Below are 17287 nucleotides of genomic sequence, written 5' to 3'. Positions count from 1 at the left end.
TTGTATTTTTTAGTAGAGACGGGGTTTCACGGTGTTAGCCAGGATGGTCTCGATCTCCTGACCTCGTGATCTGCCCGTCTCGGCCTCCCAAAGTGCTGGGATTACAGGCTTGAGCCACCGCGCTCGGCTTGCTGTGTACTTTCATTCCTTCATGGTATTAGGAATTTTCAAGGATACAGGAGTTCTTTGGTACTGGGAGTACCAAGGTACCAAATCTACTCCCAGTGGATTACCGGGGGATCCAGATGAGACAGCAGGGGAGGGTGGCAGGGAAGACCGAATTCCCAGCTATCCTCCTGGGAAACCATGGTCAGCTGGGGCCAGTCCCTGCCACCCGCCATGCCTGTGAATGGAGATAAGGTCTCCGTCCTTAGGCTTTCAGGAGGATATCAGATGAGCCTGGAGCTGAGCTCAGTTCCTGACCCCAGGTCCTGGGTCTGTCAACGTTGGACTGGTTCAATCTCTGTGACAAGTGCTTCTACCCTGCCCCTCTCTTTATCAAAGTAGGAATTGAATAGATCCAGTGGCTCAGAATCTCAGCCTCTGAGGCTCTCAAGGACTCCTGAGATTGGAGGCTGGGAACAGCTGGGCCCTGCTGTGCTTCCCCTCCAGCTCTGTGACACTGGTGTGGCCCCAGCTCCTGCCTGTAAAGTGAAGAGGAGATAAAGATCTTCAACAGCCCTGTGTAAACCTCAGAGGGCCGTGTTAACCAGGTGTGGGAGGATGAATCACATCCTCAGGGCTGGTGTCAGTCATTTTGGACTCTGGATCCCCAGGGCATATGTCCTCCACCCAGCAGAGGCTGCACCTGCTCCTACCTGCACCTCAGTACCGGCTCCCTGAGCTTAGGGCAGAAACTTTTTAAGACTGGAGTGGAGCACCATGCGATGGGGCCATCAAGGAACAGAGGAGCCAGAGTTCAAGTGAGGACAATGATGGCACTGCAGGGCCACAGCCTGGTTTATCTGCCACGCTTCCAGTTGTCCTTCTGGTGGGTTCCTGGCCCGGGTTCGAAGAGTGAGCAGGAAAGGTCTCCATCCAGGTGACTGCAGATGGCTGCTCACCCAGCCCCTACTGAGAGGCCACAGCCCCGGTTCCGGTCCTCTGTCCTGTATCCGGGAGTGGCAGGGCAGCGAGGCTCTAACTTCCAGGTTGGGGATGGGGACAGTGAAGACAGTGCTATGCCCTCAGCCTATGCTGTTGGGCAGCTGGTGTCCTGCTCCCAGCCAGTGACTGCACATTTTCAGTTAGTGGATTTTCCTAACAACCTGGGGAGGTGAGGGTAGATCATTTTCCCTCTTTTACAAATGACAAAATGAGATTCAGGAGCAATGTCTCCAGCAGTTTTGGCCTCACCTTCTGTATAATAGCAGCCATATTTGGGTCTCTGCAGAGCTAGAGTTCTCTGAGCAGCTGCTTCTCTGATCTCTGTCCTGCACTTGGCTCCTGTGGGTCCTCAGCAGAGTCCACAGGGCTCTTCGGGGTCCCCTCTCTGTGCCACAGCCTGAAGCCTGTCCTTAGGCTGTAAGCTGTGCTCACCTCATGGGCTTGGGGGGAAAGTGATTGACCCAGGAAATAGACAGTGAGCCCTTTATTGTCTTTGGAGTCTGGTGGAGCCAGGGAGGATGGACGAACCCCATGTGAATCCTGCTCCCTGGAGCCCACGGTGTGGTGGGTGAGGTGACACCAGGAATCATGTAACTAAAGGAGGTACAGTGAGGGAGGCATGAGATCACCACCCTTGCCTCCCCCTCCTCCAGAGATGCCATGCTGGTGCAAGGCCATAGGATGTGGTATTGTTGGCCTGGAGGATGGTGTTTGGATAGAGTCACCATTGAGTCATAGAGGAAAGCTAAGCTCCCCTTGAAGGGCTTTTTTTTTTTTTTGGCTGCACCTGAGAATTAAATAGACATAAGACAGGTACACAGGAGAAAAGCACATACTACTTTTTTTTTTTCTTGAGATGGAGTCTTGCTCTGTCGCCCATGGTGGAGTACAGTGGTGTAATCTCAGCTCATTGCAACCTCTACCTCCCAGATTCAAGCAATTCTCCTTCTTCAGCCTCCTGAGTAGCTGGGATTACAGGTGCCCACCCTCGCACCTGGCTAGTTTTTGTATTTTTCGTAGAGATGGGGTTTTGCCATGTTGGCCAGGCTGGTCTCAAACTCCTGGGCTCAGGTGATCCACCCGCCTTGGCCTCCCAAAATGCTGGGATTACAGGCATGAGCCACCATGCCTGGCCAACACACACATTTATTTAATGCAAGTTTTACCTGGTGCAGAAGAAGCAGTGAGAGTCAGTTACTTATGTACTGAATTAGACCAAGTAACTTGTGAAGAAGCAAGTAAATATGTGGAAGCTAAAAAGATGAGTGGTTCTATTCTAACAAGGTCTGCACAGTACTCTCTTGGCCTCGACTTCTCATCCTTAAAAATAAGGAGATTTCTTGGGGGAACCGCCCCCAATATTTCAACATAGGTTCTTCCTATGTTTCCTAAGTGTCGGTCGGTCTGAGAAATAAAGAGAAAGAGTACAAGGAGAGGAATTTTGCAGATGGGCCGCTGGGGGTGACATCACATATCAGCAAGTCCCTGATGCCCCTGAGCCACAAAAGTAGCAAGTTTTTATTAGGGATTTCAAAAGGGGAGGGGGTGTACAAACAGGGAGTAGGTTACAAAGATCACATGCTTTAAGGGGCAAAGAAGCAGAGCAAAGATCACTTGCTTCTGAGGAAACAGGACAAGGCAAAATCAGAAACTCCTGATAAGGGTCTATGTTCAGCGGTGCACGTATTGTCTTGATAAACATCTTAAACAACAGAAAACGGTTCGAGAGCAGAGAACCGGTCTGACCTCAAATTTACCCGGGCTGGTGTTTCCCAATCCTAGTAAGCCTGAGGGTACTGCAGGAGACCAAGGCATATCTGAGTCCTTATCTCAACCGCATAGGACAGACTCTCCCAGAGCAGCCGTATATAGACCTCCCCCCAGGAATGCCGTTCTTTTCCAAGGGTGTTAATATTATATTCCTTGCTAGGAAAAAGAATTTAGCAATATCTTTCCTACTTGCACATCCGTTTATAGGCTCTCTGCAAGAAGAAAAATATGACTCTATTCTACCTGACCCCACAGGCAGTCAGACCTTGAGGCTGTCTTCCCTTGTTCCCTAAAATCGCTGTTATTCTGTTCTTTTTCAAGGTGCACTGATTTCATGTTGTTCAAAAACATATGTTTTACAATCAATTTGTACAGTTAGATACACTTATAGTGGTCCTCAGGTGACATACATCCTCAGCTTATGAAGACAACAGGATTAAGAGATTAAAGTAAGACAGGTGTAAGAAATTATAAAAGTATTAATTTTGAGAACTGATAAATGTCCATGAAATCTTCACAATTTACGTTCCTCTGCCACGACTCCAGCCAGTCCCTCTGTTCGGGGTCCCTGACTTCCCACAAGAGAGATTGTCCTATGTTTCCCTGGGGACTTTCATCTCCTGCTTTTAGGAAACAAAAGAGGTCAAAGCATGTTCTTGCACCTGATGTTTTTCAATCAATAGCCTTTAATTCATAATAGTCAATGGGCCAGGGTGGGTAGGCAGGGTGCAATGGCTCACATCCGTAGTCCTGCCAAGGTGGGTGGATCACTTAAGCCCAGGAGTTCAAGACTAGCCTGGGAAACATAGCAGAATGGTGTCTCAAAAACAAAAACCAAAATAAAACAAAAAAACAAAAAACCACACACACACAGAAAATCATGTCATGTGAAGGAACCTAAGCAGAATGCATACCATTTGATTCCTCATCTTATTACAATGCAACCAATGTATTGTGACAAAAAGCAGAAGTGTTGTTGGCGACATAGGAGCAAAGCAGAAGAGAGGATTACATTGAAAAATGAAGAAACACTGCAGGACGGTAGACATGTCGTCTTATTGTGGCGGTAGTTCCACAGTGTATACATACATCCCAATCTACCAAAATACATGCTTCAAAAATATACACTTTGTTTCCTATCCATTATACCTCAATAAATCTATTTTTTAAAAACCTTCAATAGAATATGAACACTTGAGTGTATACTGTATTCCCTATAGCACTTGCACATAGATCATGGAAATATGTTACATGAAAAAAGTCAGTACCCAATTAAAATGGAATTCTGAAAGGTAATTAACATTAAAATGTGCAGGGGAAAAAGGAGTAAAATTATACTAGACAGTCATAGTTTTTTGGTTTTTTTTTTCTGGAGAGGGAGTCTCACTCTGTCGCCTAGGCTGGAGTGCAGCGGCGCAATCTTGGCTCACTGCAAGCTCCGCCTCCCAGATTCACGCCATTCTCCTGCCTCAGCCTCCCGAGTAGCTGGGACTACAGGCGCCCGCCACCATGCCCGGCTAATTTTTTTTGTATTTTTTTAGTAGAGACGGGGTTTCACCATGTTAGCCAGGATGGTCTCGATCTCCTGACCTCATGATCCACCCACCTTGGCCTCCCAAAGTGCTGGGATTACAAGTGTGAGTCACCGTGCCCAGCCTAGACAACCATAGTTTAAATGGTAAACTTATAGGTCTATTTCGACTATCAATTATTGCACTAACTGTAAATCCACTGGACACTACAGTCAAAGGTAGAAAGAGTTTGAAGGGCTGAAAAAACAAGACTCCGCTATATCTTGTCTATAAGAGCTGGGACTTAAAAGGAAGACACAGATGCTGTCTGTTGAAAGTAAATAGATGGAAACAGATACACCTGCAGAGTGTAAGGCCAAGAAAACTGCCGTGGCTATCTCAGTATCAGAGGAAGGTGATTTTGTTAGCGGTGGACGAGATCTGAGTTACCTTACATTGAAGGTGGCCAATCCTTACGGTTCCACAGCAATTTCAGCTCTTCACCTCCTGAGAAGAAAGAATAGGACTGAGGGGCATGAGGCAGAAGGAGAGATGGAGGCAAGTTTCAGAGCAGGAGTGAAAGTTCATTAAAAAGCTTTAGAACAGGAAGGAAAGGAAGGAAGGGAAAGAGAAGGAAAGTACAGCTTGGAAGTTGGCCAAGCAGGTGACTTGAGAAACAGTGTGCAGCCCGCCTGCCTGAGTTGGGGTTTTATGGGTTGGCATACTTCCAGGATCTTGCCTTCTCCCCACTCCTGAAATCTTACTGGGAAACTACTGATCAGTTTCAGGTGTTTTCTATGTATTGGGAGACTGCTTTTTTCTGGCATCGGCTATAACTAGTTTTTTGTTTATTTTTATTTTTATTTTTGAGAAGGAGTCTCCCTCTGTCACCCAGGCTGGAGTGCAGTGGCGCGATCTCCGCTCACTCCAAGCTCCGCCTCCCGAGTTCACGCCATTCTCCTGCCTGAGCCTGTCGAGTAGCTGGGACTACAGGTGCCCCCCACCACGCCCGGCTAGTTTTTTGTATTTTTAGTAGAGACGGGGTTTCACTATGTTAGCCAGGATCGTCTGGATCTCCTGACTTCGTGATCCTCCCTCCGCGGCCTCCCAAAGTGCTGGGATTACAGGTGTGAGCCACCACGCCTGGCTGTAACCAATGGTTACTGTAGAGACACAGTTATCAACCACCTGATGGTCACCCAACCCTACTGGTGTCAGAAGCTGGAGAGCCCTCCTGCCCTGCTCATACCTGACTAGCTACCTACTGTAACAATTTTAGGACACAGAATATTAAGGGAGATCAAAAGGGACCTTTGTAGTTAAAAAGGTTAATTCTTCAAGGCGTGTAATAATAATCACAAATTGTATATGCCTAGTAATACAGCTTCAAAACACATGACGCAAAAATAGAATTAAAAAGAGATTAAATCAGCTGTTTCTCTGCACTTGGTAGCACAATCAGATGAAAACACCAGTAAAGTGGCAAGCGACCTGCACACTGTGAACCACCTTGATTTAACTGACATTTAAAGAGCAGGATGGAACATCCACTGAACCCTCATTCCTTTCTATGCTCATGATACTCTCACCAAGATAGACCGGTTCTGGGCTATAAAACACCTGATATGATCTCTACACTTAATGAAACGAAACTGGAAATCAGTAACGGTCCGTAGAGAATTCTAAAATTTCGTTATTGAACAATGCACTTCTAAAAAATCTGTGGTTCAGAGAAGAAATCAAAAGGGAAGGTAAAATGTTACAAAATAAATAATAATAACAATATAACTTCAAAACTGGTGGGAAATGGCTAACAGTGCTCGGGGTGAAATAATACAGCTTTCAATGTTTCTACTAAAGAATTGGGGGTTGGGGAGATGGGGAGTTACTATTGAAGGGTATGCAGTTCCTTTGTGGAGTGATAAAAATATTCTAAGATAATGGCGATGATTGCATAGCCATGAGTATATTAAAAACTACTGAAATGTAGACGTTAAATGGGTGAATTATATGAATCATCATCATTACTAATTATGTGAATTGTATCTCATTAAAGCTGTCAAAAAAAGAAAAAAATGTGAAATGTATGGCCTGAAGATCTACATTAATCAATCATAAAATATAAGCATAAATTTAAACCAAACAAAGTAACAAGGAGGAACATAAATCAAGGAAATAGAATACAGACCACAAAAAGAACTGACAAAACGGACCGTGTGTGGTGGCTTACAGCTGTAATCCCAGTACTTTGGGAGGCCCAGGCAGGCAGAACTCTTGAGCTCAGGAGTTGGACCAGCCTGGGCAACGTGGTGAAACCCCAGCTGTACAAAATACATAAATATTAGCCAGGTGTTGCGGCACGTGCCTGTCTGTGGTCCCTGCCACTTGGGGGACTGAGGTCGAAGGACCACTTGAGCCCAGGAGGCAGAGGCTGTAGTGAGCAGAGATTGCGCCACTGCACTCCAACCTGGATGACAGAGGGAGACCCTGTCTCCAAAAAAAAAAAAAAAAAAGAATTGACAAAATGCAAAGTTGGTCTTCAAATGGAGTAAGAGTGTGAGAGCAGAGAAAGGAGACAGAGACATCGCCTGAACCTAGAGGGACCGCGGCCCCAGAAGAAAGGGTTTGGGAATCATGCCTTAGCATCACCGTCACCAACTGCTAGACAGGCTTTGATGTGGAAGAAAGCTACATTTTGTCTTGTTTAGATCCAGGCAGTTGAACAGAGCCCAACATAAGTAGCTTTTATTGTAACCGTTTTGTTTTTGCTCAGGAGCAAAATTATATTACATTTAATTACAGTTTGTAATGAAGTTGATTTTGTACTTTAAAACACTCCCAACTTTAAGAAAAGTTAGAAAAACTATGCAAAAAATTTGAAAAATAGCTGTTGGCATGATGAAAGCTATAATTGAATTATTTAGTGCATACTTTCTACAAACAAGGAAATTAACATCAACACGTTACCACTATCTAATAAGCAGACTATTCTGATTCTCCAGTTGTCTTCTCATTGTCATTTATAACACACAGATCATGGCCAGAATCCCTGAATTGCTGTTTCATCTTTTCGTGTCACTCTTTGATATTTAGTGGGAACAGCTTGTCAAAGTCCTTTGTAAAGGAGAAATTACTTAATGTTTGATGCTATATCCTGACTTTCTTTAAGGTTATAACCCTCATTTGTAAAACTGTGTATCTTTATGTGTGTGTGTGTGTGTGTGTGTGTGTGTGTGTGTGAGAGAGAGAGAGAGAGAGAGAAAGAGAGACAGAATTCACCCACTAGTAAATTAAACACTTGATCAAACTAAATATATTAGATGCTATTTCTGCTTGAAGTGCTCATGTGTTTTTTGTATTCTTTTTTTTTTTTTTTGAGACGGAGTCTTGCTCTGTCGCCCAGGTGCAGTGGCGTGATCTCGGCTTACTGCAAGCTCTGCCTCCTGGATTCACACCATTCTCCTGCCTCAGCCTCCTAAGTAGCTGGGATTATAGGCGCCAACCACCATGCCCAGCTAATTTTTTGTGTTTTTAGTAGCGACGAGGTTTCACTGTGTTAGCCAGGATGGTCTTGATATCCTGACCTCATGATCCGCTCCCCTCGGTCTCCCAAAGTGCTGGGATTATAGGCATGAGCAACCGCGCCCGGCCTTTTGTATTCTTAAAAAATCTTTTCTTGCCAGTCACAGTGGTGTGTTCCTGTTATCCACATTACTTGGGAGACTGAGGCAGGAGGACCACTTAAGGCCAGAAGTTCCATGCTGTAGTGGACTACGATCACACCTGTGACTAGCCACTGCATTCTAGTCTGGGCCACATAGCAAGACTCTTTCAAAAAAATAAAAAATAAAAATAACTCTTCTGTTCACATTTTCTGTGGTAAAGATATTTTATGTTATAATATGAGAAAAGGATACAGAGGTGTTTTTCTTTATAGAAAATAGCTACCCTAACAGGCCAAGGGACAAACACAGATGCAAAAGAATGAAAGTTTGGAGCTGGAAAGAAGTCCAAGCTCTGATGGATTTTGTCACTTGGGGTGAAGGGAATGTGAGACGGAGCCTGGGAGAGGAGAGGTCTGGAAGCCACTCAGGCCCATCTCTGCCTTGTCCTTACAGGTCCAAGTTGACTCTGCCACCATCTCCCAGCAGGACGATGCTCCCTTGCCGCCAGTGGACTCACAGCAACAGAGGCGCAACCTCGAGAAGGAGTGTCCAGCAGGTGCACTCTTATTTTTAAAAATCAGTTTATTTTTAAATGACAGATAGACATTGTATATATTTATGGTGTACACCATGATGTTTTGAAATATGTACACATTGTGGAATGGCTAAATCAAGCTAATTCACATACTTATCATGTATTTGTGGTAAGAACACTTAAAAATCTACTCAGCAATTTTCAGCTATACGGACACAGAGCCCTGGGATAAGCCCTCTTCGCCCTCCTCATCTGCAGGTTCTGCATTCATGGTTGCAAACAACACAGATCAAAAACATGTAGAAAAAATAATGAAAATGATCATACGTCAATAAAAGTAGATAAAAAGCAATGCAGTATATAGCATTTATGTGCATAGCATGTTTATTATATTAGGTATTACAAGTAACCTAGAGATGAGTTAAAGCATATGTGCCTGGGGTATATGCAATACTATCCCAATTTGTATCAGGGAGTAGAGTGTATGCAGTTTCTTTCATGGAATATATTCCATGTGAAGAGAAGGAAGAACTGTTCAACATTGTTTTAATAACTCTAGTGAGCATGTCGCACAATACATCTCTTGAATTTATTTCCCCCGTCTCACTGAAATTTTGTATCCTTTTACTAACATCTCTCCAACCCACCATCCAACTGCAGCACTGGTAATCACCATTCCACTCTCTACCTCTATGAGATTAACTTTTAAGATTCCGCTTATGTGAGATCATAAGGTGTTTGTCTTTCTGTGCCTGGCTTATTTCACTTAGCATAGTATCTCCAAGTTCATCTATGCTGTCAGAAATGACAGAATTTCCTACTTTGTTAAGGCTGAATAGTATTCCATTATGTCTGTGTACTACATTTTCTGTACCTTTTCATCGTCGATGGACACTTAGGTTGATTAAATGTCTTAACCATTGTAAATAATGCTCCAATGCGCATGGGAGGGAAGATATCTCTTCAACATACTGATGTCATTTCTTTTGGATGTATACCCAATAGTGGGATTGCTAGATCATATAGTTGTTCTGTGTTTTGTTTTTTGAGGAACCTCCATACTGTTTTCCATAATGGCTGTACTAATCTCCATTCCCACCAACAGTGTACCAGCATTCCTTTTTCTCCCCGTCATCATCGACACTTGTTACCTTTTGTCTTTTTGGTAATAGCCATTCTTACAGGTGTGTAGTGATATTTCACTGTAGTTTTGATTTGCATTTCCCTGATCAGTGATGTTGAGCATTTTTTCATGTATCTTTTGGCCACTTCTATGTCTCCTTTTGAGAAGTGTCTATTCAGGTCCCTTGCCCATGTGTCCATTTTAATTGGATTATTTGATTGCAGGCTATTGAGATGTTTGAGTTCCTGTGTATTTCGGATGTTAACCAAAATCTTGGATCCTTTGGATATTGATCTCTCACCCTGTAGGTTGTCTCTTCACTCTGTTCATTGTTTCCTTTGTTGTGCAGAATCTTTTTAGTCTAACGTAATCTCATCTATTTTTGCTTTTGTTGCCTGTGCTTTTGGGGTCATAGCCTAGAAATCATTGTGCAGATCAACATCCTGAAGATTTTTCCTCTGTTTTCTTGGAGTAGTTTTACAATATCAGGCCTTATGTTTAATCTTGAGTCCATTTTGAGTTTTTACATATGATGTGAGATAAGGGTGTTATTTCATTCTTCTGCATGTCAATAACTTATTTTCTCAACACCATTTATTGAAGAGGCTGTCCTTTCCCCATTTTGTGTTCTTGGTATCTTTGTCACAATCAGTCGACTGTAAATGCATTGATTTATATCTGGGGTCACTATTTCATTCCATCAGTTTATCTTCATTTATGCCATTACTATTCAATTTTGATTACTATACCTTTATAATATATTTTAAAATCAGTTAGTATGATGCCTCCATCTTTGTTCTTTTTCTTTGTTTTGCTTAAGATCACTTTGGCTATTTGAAGTTTTTTGTGGTTCCATACAAATTTTAGAAGTGTCTTCTCTGTTTTGGTGAAAAATGTCACTGGAATTTTAATAGACATTGCACAGAATCTATAGATCACTTTGGGTAGTTGGATGATTAAACACTACTGAGTTTTCTAATCCATGAACATGTACTGTCTTTCCATTTATTTGTGTCACTTTCCATTTCTTTCATCAATGTTTTCAAGTTTTCAGACCTTTCACCTCTGTCATAAATTCATTTAAAAGAGTTTCTGCCTTGACAACCATTTTTAGGCCCAATATAAGTTGTTTAAAACCCAATCATACCACAACATCTTTTGCCCAATTAGTAATTCCTTTCCCTCTTCAATTGTTTTTGATCTAGCACATTTGTTCTTCATCTCCCTGACCCCAAACCCAACACATCCTATAGCAGCTGACTACAATAAAACCTAATAGCTCACACCAGAGCAGTGTGGACCTTCTTTGCAGGTGTTGTCTTCCACAATCCCTGTGGAAAGCCTAGGGTATAATGCCCATGGATCTTTATAAAGGCCTAGTCCCATGGTCCTCTCTCTCTCTTGCTCCCCACACACTGGTTAGTGTCCTTGGACTGGATGGCTCCCCACTTCTTGTAAGTGCTGCAAAGTGTGCTCTCCTCTTCTCTCTGGAGTCTGTAAGTAATACACCACTTCTGTGTTTCCTGTGTTTTGTCCTGTTGCTTCCTCTGTGTTTTCCCTGACACATCTGAACCTAACTTCTTTCCCCATCTCGGCTCTCTTTTAAAGAGCCGCTATCTCCTAAGGAGTAGAGATAACAAAAGTAGATGTAGGTCAGACAAGAGGCACGGGGGTATCTACTTTTATAATTGTCTTGTGGAAGGGACACCTGCGAGATGAACATCCAATTAGGCATTAGACAGTCCACCAGGATAAGGAAGTTTCCTGTGAACATTTGTGATGAAATCCACTGGATCCCCATCAGGGCAAAGCTAGAGTTTATAGCCTCCCTATGGAGGAAAACCTCAAGACCAAATCAGAAAAAAAAAAATCAGCTACCACCTTGGTTGAATTTATTCCTAAGCATTTTTTTTTTGTGTGGCTATTATAAATGGGATTTTCCAGATAGTTTCTTTTTAATGTATAAAAATTTGACCATGTACTTACTTTAACCACCTAGTTTTATATTTTCACGTGGTTTCATGTATCCAGTTAGTGTTCTGTTCTTTCAGATTGAATAACTGTTGGGGTGATCAGACCCAACAGCAGGCTGTGGGGGCTACGAAGTCTGGTGGAGTCAAAGGAATGAGAAAACACAAGTTGAGAGAGAAATTGGGACCAGGGGGCCAATGCTAGCATGGAGGCTGTGAAGGCCCAGAGCTCTGGGGGCCCACACTGTTTATTAGTGATCCAACAAAGAAACAGGTAGTGAGGATGTGGGGGTTGAAAGGAAACGATGTATCAAGTGCAGCTGTGATGGTTTAGCATTTTCTTTGAAACTTGAGATAATGGGGGTGCTAGAAGCAAGGAGCCAGCAAGTTCAGACATATTCCAAAGGACACAAGGGGTTTTAGAGCCTGGACCCTGGACAGGTTCTAAGCCCTGCCTCGGCTTCTCTCCCATCACTCAGCTTTTTCCCAACATGCCCCTCTTTTCTTTTTTGTAAAACTGTCACAGCTATCATTGCTTGTTCTTGATGGCAGCTTCTCTCCAGTGGTGGTTTCTGCATCTGCAGACTAAAAGGAGACAGCACAAGCATATGATTGTTCGAACCAAATTTGCAAGTGTAGAGCTTTCAGTGGCTTTAATCCATTTAAGAAGAGTGATTGTAGACCCATCGGCTGTCTTGTTCAAAATATCAGTTCCAGGGAAAAGTTCAAGTGAGCCTGAGAGGCTTCAAAAACCTGCTCTTTTAGTTTTATAATATCAAGGGTGAGATTTTCATCTCTGCCCTCCAGATGGTGTTTAAGAGAAACATAACACAAGTTTGAATCCAAAAGGTCCTCTTTTTGTTTTTAAATTGATTGAGGAAGGCAGTTGCAGGCTGTGCAGCCCTAACTTGCTGGTTGGTGATCCAGCTTCATTTTTCTTCGCCCTTATTCAAAATGGAGTCTGGTTTGAATGCTTCTTACATATTTCCCCCTTCCCTTTTACAAGAGGACCCTTAATTCTAAGGGTTGCAGAAGGATGAAGATCTGTCTTCTGTAACTTCTTCATGCTGAATAGGGGTGATGAAATTCCTGCCTACCTATTAGGGTCTCTTGTATTCAGGGTAGAGAGGAGTTCAGTCAGAAAACATTGGTCTGTTAAGCATCTATTGTACCTTTGAATCCCAACAAAAGGTAAAACCCTGGCGCTCCAGCAGTTTCTCAGCATGGTTCATACTGGGGGAATCCGGTCCATGGTTGGGATCCATGGATCCCTCTAGTCTCCCATTCCATGGTTGTGCACATCTTGAGCGCACCCACATGGTTTGTTCATCTCCTGCAAAAATACAAACATACCCTCACCCCTACATTACTAAATCTACTGAATAGAAGCAAAGGCCTCCTTTTTTTTTTTTTTTTTTTTTTTTTTTTGCTGAAGCATTTGTAACTCAGCCTCTGCCTCTTTGGTTATTTACCACAGGGTAAAACTTACCATTGATAATGAGAAGCAGGCTTCTTCTGATTAACAGAAGGCATAGAGAAAGCAAATGGAGGCTTATCCTTCTTGTGCAACAGTATAGCAAAAAAGCAATCCTTAAAACTTCAATTTGCAGTGCAGGTGGATCCACTAGATGCTGTGGTGATGTGTCTTGATGATGATCTCTTCATATTTAATCTTTAGGATTTTTTGGGCTTCATGAATATGGATGTCCATTCCCATCCAGATTTGGGACATTTTCTTTAATTATTTCTTTAATTACACTTTCTGTTCCTTTCACTTCCTCTGATGCTCCTTGGACCACCATAATGCATGTATTGTTTTGCTTCATAGTAACCATTGGTACTGTTGGCCTTCTTCCCTCTTTTTCATTCTTTCTTTTCTTTTTCTTGTGACTTAGTAATTTCAAATGCTCTGTTTTCAAGCTCACTGATTCTTCTGATTAATCAACTCTGCTGTTGATACTCTCTGTGGAATTTTTTAGTTCAGATATTGTGTTGTTTAATTTTAGAATTTCTGCTTGGTTCTTTATTATACTGTCTGTATATATTAAACTACTCATTTTGATAATGTATTGTTTTCTGACATGACTTAGTTGTCCATCTGTATTCTCTAGTAGCTGATTAAGCTTCTTTAAGATGAGTATTTTCAATTCTTTGTCAGGCTGTTGTAAATGTCTGTTTGTTTCGGGTTGGTTACTTGTGCTTCATTTTGTTTCTTTGATGCCGTCACAGTTCATTGCTCAGGAGCCTGTGGCGATGTGTTCCAATGTGCTTTGAAGAAGCAGGGACTTACTCCAGTATTTACAGACTGGCTTTGTCAGGGAACTCCCTTCACCAGTCGGCCTGTTCACAGATTCTGGGCAGGCCATGTGGCGTGGTTCAAGGGTGGTCAGAGCCTGTATCCAGAAAGGTGACCTGAGGCCTGGCTCCATGGGGGCTGAACTGGCACTGGAGTAGGCCTTGTACTTGGGTCTGCAGATGTCAGCCAGGTGCTGTGATGGGCCTCATCCTTGGGTCCACAGGGAAGGACCTGGAGCCTGAGTTCATGGGGACTGACCAGTACTAGGGCAGACCTGGAAGCTGAATCTGTGGAGGTGGGTCAGGATCCTGGGTCTGTAGTGCTAGCCTGAAGGCACAAGCTAAGACTGATATCTTAGCTTATCATGCCCTTATCTCTATGTCCTTCCAGACTTCTGTCTCCTGCACTTTCTTGTTCTTTATTCCATAGGGATACGTTGGATGATTTCTGTCAGTCAGGCACCATGCTAATGGGGATAACTGTAAGAGGCCCTGCCCTCATGGAACCTTTTCTCTGGGATAGTATTAAGATACACAGATCAAAATAACAGTCAGAAATTCCTGATAGGAACCATGAAGAATAATCAGGTGATGAGTGAGACAGAGATGAGGTTGGTGGGGCCTCTCGAGGATGGTGATTTGGGTCAGTATCCAAAGTTGGACAGCAATAGTTGTGCAGAGAACCAGAAATAGTGCTCCTGAGCAGCCTCCCCAGGAATGACAACCGCAGGGTGCAGGGCCTGGGGGATACTGAGCAAAGACAGGGCCACCATAGTGAGTGGACAGCAAACAGGTCAGGTGGACCAGCATGGGCGGATCACATGTAGACGAGGTTGGATTTTATTTTGTTATTTTATTTTATTGTTAAAAAAAAAAAAAAAAGCCTGAGTGTGGTGTGGTGTGGTGCGGTGGCTCATGCCTATAATCTCAGCACTTTGGGAGGCCCAGGCGGGTGGATCACCTGAGGTCAGGAGTTTGAGACCAGCCTGGCCAATATGGTGAAACACCGTCTCTACTAAAATTATAAAAAATCAGCGGGGCGTGATGGTGGATGTCTAATCCCAGCTACTCAGGAGGCTGAGGCAGGAGAATCGCTTGAACCTGGGAGGTGGAGGTTGCAGTGAGCTGAGATCGTGCCACTGCAGTCCAGCCTGTGCAACAAGAGTGAAACTCCATCTCCAAAATCTGGCTCCAAACAACAACAGCACAAGAACAACAAAAACACAAAAGTAAAATATTTCAAAGATTTGTGTTGATTACATATTGAAATGTAGTGTTCTGGATATTTTAGGTTAAAAATAAATTGTTAAAATTAATTTGACCTCGTTCTTTTTACCACTTTAATATGGTTCTCATAGAATTTAAATTTCTTATGTGGTTTGTATTATATTTCTGTCAGCAGTGCCAGTCAAAGGTATGTAATAGATGCAGAATTGATGACAAGAGTGGATTTCTCTCTCTGGATTCCACTGAGGGCCAAAAGAGAAGTTTCTCCACCACTCTCAGCCTCTGGGAATTCTGCGTTGACCCATTCATTGGCTTTTCTCTCCCTTCCCAGGATATCATAGATCAGAATATAGTGGAGCCTGTAAACCATGCAGAGCGGGTGTGGATTACACCAATGCTTCCAACAGTGAACCTTCTTGCCTCCCATGTGCAGTTTGTAAATCAGGTACAGAATGTGTGGACCTCTCACCCAGAGGTGGAGTGCAGGAATGAGCTGGGAGTTGTAGCCGACATGAGTCAGGGAACCAAGTTCCAGCCCAGCTTGGTCTTCATCACCCTGTTTCATGATTATGACTTTGGTTGATGAAACAAAAATAGAAAGAAATATTTTCTATGATGCATGCCACCTGGCTGGTAAATCTTCTAAACTATTGGCTGCAAGGAGCTGGGGGCATCATTACAGCACGGAGAAGTCCTGGCTGAGTGGATGGGGCTGAGTTTTAGGGTTGGCACGTGTCTGCTCTGTGACCAGGCTGTCTTCCCCGGGCTTTGCATTCCTGGCAGGTGCTTGGGCTTGCTCAGCCTTCAGGTTCACAGGCCTCTACTGCCTCCCCAGCAGGCTGGTTTTTTGGGAAGTCACCCAAGGGCTCCTCTCCTTGTAGAGTCTCTCAGATGATACCCTGTGCCTCCTTTGCTACTGACCATGTCATCTAAATGGTGCTTTTTCCCTAATCTGATGTAGTAAATAATGAATCACGGACCTTTTGTATTGGTCCTTATGTACAGGGTGGGTGTCCTGTGTGAGCCCTGAGTGTGCTGGCACAGAAACTGGCCCTCAGAACTCCTTGGCGAACTGAATTGAGCTGAGCTGAGGGGGAGGGGGATGGGGTGGTGAGGAAGAGTCAAGGGAAATGTCAGGGAAACACATTCCCAAAACCTTGTGCTCTGTCATCAGATGAAGAAGAGATGAGTCCCTGCACCACGACCAGCAACACAGTGTGTCAGTGCAAACCAGGAAGTTTCCGGAATGGCAATTCCACTGAGATGTGTCAGAAGTGCAGCACAGGGTGAGACAGCAGCCAAGGGGCTCCCGACAGCTATTAGGAACCTGAGAAGATCTGAGTCACCTGGTACCCCTATCTCTCCGCTTACCCCGTGGAGCCGCCAGCCCCATGAGGCATCCCTGAGCCTTTGGGGTCTCTTGAGCCTGCAGTGGCCCCTCCTGGTCCGTCTGCCTGTCCCAACCCCTACTCCCTGCGGCAGCCCCTACCCATACCCTCCCTAACCAGAGTCCCTTTGGCCAGGCTGAATTGTTCACTGGGCACAGGAGGTGACTTTCTAGGTCCCTTGAAACTTTTCAGGGGACCTAGGAAATGTGATTTCCTTTTGAAATCAGAAGAAAACACTTGAATCCAGCCTGGCTTGTGTTTGTCCTTATTCCAAATTGGTTTAAAAAAGATGTAATTTTAATTTTTTTTTTTTTTTTTGAGACGCAGTCTGGCTCTGTCGCCCAGGCTGGAGTGCAGTGGCCAGATCTCAGCTCACTGCAAGCTCCGCCTCCCGGGTTTACGCCATTCTCCTGCCTCAGCCTCCCGAGTAGCTGGGATTACAGGCGCCCGCCACCTCGCCCGGCTAGTTTTTTGTATTTTGTAGTAGAGACGGGGTTTCACCGTGTTAGCCAGGATGGTCTCGATCTCCTGACCTCGTGATCCGCCCGTCTCGGCCTCCCAAAGTGCTGGGATTACAGAATTTTAAATATTTTTTATGCAGGTGGAGACCCATAAAGGAAAAAGTGCCTGTAGCTCACAAAAATCATAATAAAGCTGTGGGTGGAGCTCCCTTAAGTTCCCATGAGGACCTGAGCC

At 44.0% G+C, this 17287-nt stretch overlaps 1 protein-coding gene across 1 annotated transcript in view; it reads left to right on the top strand.

Moving 5' to 3' along the window:
* The window catches only part of TNFRSF10D (TNF receptor superfamily member 10d), a 31514-nt gene that overhangs the window by 2317 nt on the left and 11910 nt on the right, over positions 1-17287 (top strand). The window contains 3 exon segments of the mRNA XM_033228697.1: positions 8507-8609; positions 15535-15648; positions 16378-16489. Coding sequence (XP_033084588.1) covers positions 8507-8609; positions 15535-15648; positions 16378-16489 — 329 coding nt within the window.

Source organism: Trachypithecus francoisi, unplaced genomic scaffold (genome assembly GCF_009764315.1).
Source record: "Trachypithecus francoisi isolate TF-2019V2 unplaced genomic scaffold, Tfra_2.0 Contig01440, whole genome shotgun sequence".
NCBI classification, from domain to species: Eukaryota; Metazoa; Chordata; class Mammalia; order Primates; family Cercopithecidae; genus Trachypithecus; species Trachypithecus francoisi.
The sequence above is the reverse complement of the archived record's forward strand: the minus strand, read 5'-3'. Positions and strand labels throughout refer to the sequence as shown.